Below are 3,140 nucleotides of genomic sequence, written 5' to 3' on the forward strand. Positions count from 1 at the left end.
GGATGGGGCCCGGGAGCGGGCGGGGAGGCCGGGAGCGCCGTCCCACGTCCCGGCACTTGGGAGCCTCAACGCAACTTCGAAGGGACAGCGCAACGCAGCAGGAGTGGAACGAGGGAACCGCAGCACTTCCGTACTTCTGCAGCTGATGCCAACCCTGCCCCTAACGCACCTGCATCCGGCACCTCCGTCAGCAGCGCCCCGACCTGGCAAGGAAACGCCCCAGCTGCTTTACCGGGGCACTTACGGGGCGCAGCGCCTGCTGGAAACCACGAAGGGAGGGAACAGAAAACATGTTTCAGGAACAGAAATTTTCCTTCTAAGAAATATCTACAGGTAGATTTAAAGCTCCCTCAAAGCTGCTCTACTGTACCTACCTGCCATAATTCTTTTAGTATTAAATGGGAGTTTGGGCTACACTATAAAAATCCAACAGAAGCATGCTAGAACTACCATTCGGTTAGGGAATTGCTAAAAGCTTCACATCAATTCCTTAAGAAATAACTTAATCCCAATCACAATACTTAAAACTGATAAATCCTAATACAGGGCATTAGTTACTATGGACAGAAGCAAAGAAGTATTCTCCACATAAGGAACAGGTTAAAACCTGGGAATTTTTTTGCTTTTCTTTGACTTGTTAGGTCTTGACACTACTCAGGCATGACCCAGGAGCACACTACAGAACAGAAAGACTACCCAGCCTCATGCTATCCCCATCAGCTCCTTCACTTACTTCTATCCTGATAAAATGCCAACAGACAAGTGCTCTGCAAAGTAATTTCCACATACATCAGAAGGGGTGCTGCCACAAAAATATCCACAAGCACAATTTACTCCACATGATTAATATACAAGGATCCACAAAGCCCATTGTTATTGTTCCATAGCAGATTTTGGACACAACGTACATTCTGTAGGAGAATAATCTCAAAAATATTCTACAGCAAGGTAAGTCTTGGTGGATATTTACCAATGATTGTCTTGTGCTTTCATACAGATTGTTGTAATGTTATCAGCACACTGCACAATATCAATGTTCTAGGCTATAATCAAGTTACACTCCCAGTTCACACTGAATTTTATTTTTGAAACTAGCACTCTCCTGTTGGAAAACAAAAAACAACCCCACCCAGCATCCCCTATATCTTAACTCTGAAATGGGCACTCCTCTGAAAAATTAAGCCTGCAGAAGTCTTAAAGTTAACATTGTCAAAAGGTAATACTTCCCAAAGAAGGCAAAAAAAAAAAATCCCAATCAGACTCAAGCTGTTAGAGAAAATGGAAATGTCTTTGCAAAATGAAAGTTCAGAAGGGGTAGTAAATTAAAAAACATTCATCTAGGTAAAGTAATATTGAGATTTAACAGCACCTTTTGTTAGTTGACTCTTGCTGAATTTCTTATCATGGCTCACTGTGATTAAGGAGGGGGAAAAAAAAAGTCTGAATTTGGTCAGCAGAAGATTAGATTGCAAAGGATCAATCAGCTACTTCAGCCTTTCCCACTTCGACCCTCCCGCAAAATACAGGGTTTGGAAAAATAAGCAGTGTTTATTTACTAACAATGACATAAAATACATCTTAATATATTTTTATTTCTTTACAAATTAAAAGATGCATTGGAAAAACAAGTGAAGAAAATGAAAGGGTCATTTATTGATTTCATTTCCAACCCCCACACCCCCAATATTAATACTAGAAATTAGTATTTGTGGAAGTCTGTGGTTGCTACACCTTCTATTCCTGGGAAGTTGTTTGTCGTCTCTGGTTAAAAATCCTCTAGATTTTTTGGTTGGAGGCAGTATGTGGAGTAAAAAGTCAGCCACATTCACACAAAAATGCTGAAGGTTCTGTCAACTACATCTTGAAAAGAGTTTATCCATTGCAATTTTCATATTCCCCTTTCTGTGTAGTGATGGGAGGGAAGACAAACTAGCAGCATTAGAAGAAAAATGGATTTATATACATGCTACGGGATATGGAACTAAAACCACAGCCAGATATTTTTCTGATCGTAACAAGGACTTTCCTCTGAAATATCAAGCCCTCTATTCCACCCCTATTTTTCCTTCCACTTTTAGTGCTATTGGTACCTTCAACTCCTGGTATTGTAAGAACAGTTGTTAAGCGTTCAAGCTAAAATATAAAAGCCCCTTTCAAAATCTAATAAACAAAGCCCTTAGAATTCTGAATTTGAGATACACTCACTTCACAGGAGTCTTCTCATCCACCCTTGCAGAATGGAGCAGCAGAGTGGCCAAAGTAGATGGATTTAGTCTGTCTGAGGTATTTTAGTTTAACAAACAGGCTTACAAAAAAAGGTTTTGTGCAAGCAAGCTGATCAGCAGGTAGAATGGGGGGAGGGTATAAACATCCCATAATGAAACTCCTCACTATAGCCCAGATGCTTTCCATAACCAAAATCAGGTACTTGCAATACCTACTACAGTCCAGTCTAAATCTTAGGTTTTGTATCCCCTTCCTTGTATCCCAGTCTCAAATTTGCAATCAGTATAAATCAAATTCCTGCTTCTTTACTATGATTCACAATAATATGGTTGAAAATGGCAGCTTCCTTATCATCCAGTTCCTACACAGCCCCGTATCATCTTGTTAAAAGTATTTTCTGCTTAAGGTTAAGAGGCTTTTGTTCCCACTACCATCTGGATAGACAGGGAAGTTCTGCAGGAGAGGCCATGGAACATGGATTGAGTAGGACATTACAGAGCCATGCAATGAGAAGGAAAGGATTCACCACACACACCAACAGGAAGCACCATCTCTACCCCTATGCTGTTCATAAGCTGTTGATTGTTGCTCACTGTACTATTACTTACTCCATTACAGATCTGCACAGCAACTTATAGTACAGGGAAGATTGTGGAAAAAAAATTGCCCTGCTTCCTCCTGGCTTTACCATTCATTTCCTTTTTCATTGATTTCTGGTTCAGCCAGCCACATGATACATCTGCCATATTTCCCTCTTAAGAGAAGACACAAAATGTTTGGCTGCTTCAGCTCCCATTACTTGACCTGCCTCTTGTCCTCCCCACCTGTGCATCCTCTTCACACCTGGAGCATGCACACGCGCCCATACAAACACACAGCAACTACCAGAAGTTTTGAAGAGTTATCGCTTTTTC

At 41.1% G+C, this 3,140-nt stretch overlaps 1 protein-coding gene across 1 annotated transcript in view; it reads right to left on the reverse strand.

Moving 5' to 3' along the window:
- FUT11 (fucosyltransferase 11 (alpha (1,3) fucosyltransferase)) overlaps window positions 1-175 on the reverse strand; it is a 7,807-nt gene extending 7,632 nt beyond the window's left edge. The window contains exon 1 of the mRNA XM_010000813.1: window positions 170-175. Coding sequence (XP_009999115.1) covers window positions 170-175 — 6 coding nt within the window. The remainder of the gene's footprint in view (window positions 1-169) is intronic.
- Window positions 176-3,140: the final 2,965 nt, after the last annotated feature.

Source organism: Chaetura pelagica, unplaced genomic scaffold (genome assembly GCF_000747805.2).
Source record: "Chaetura pelagica isolate M959 unplaced genomic scaffold, ChaPel_1.0 scaffold166, whole genome shotgun sequence".
Lineage (NCBI taxonomy): Eukaryota > Metazoa > Chordata > Aves > Apodiformes > Apodidae > Chaetura > Chaetura pelagica.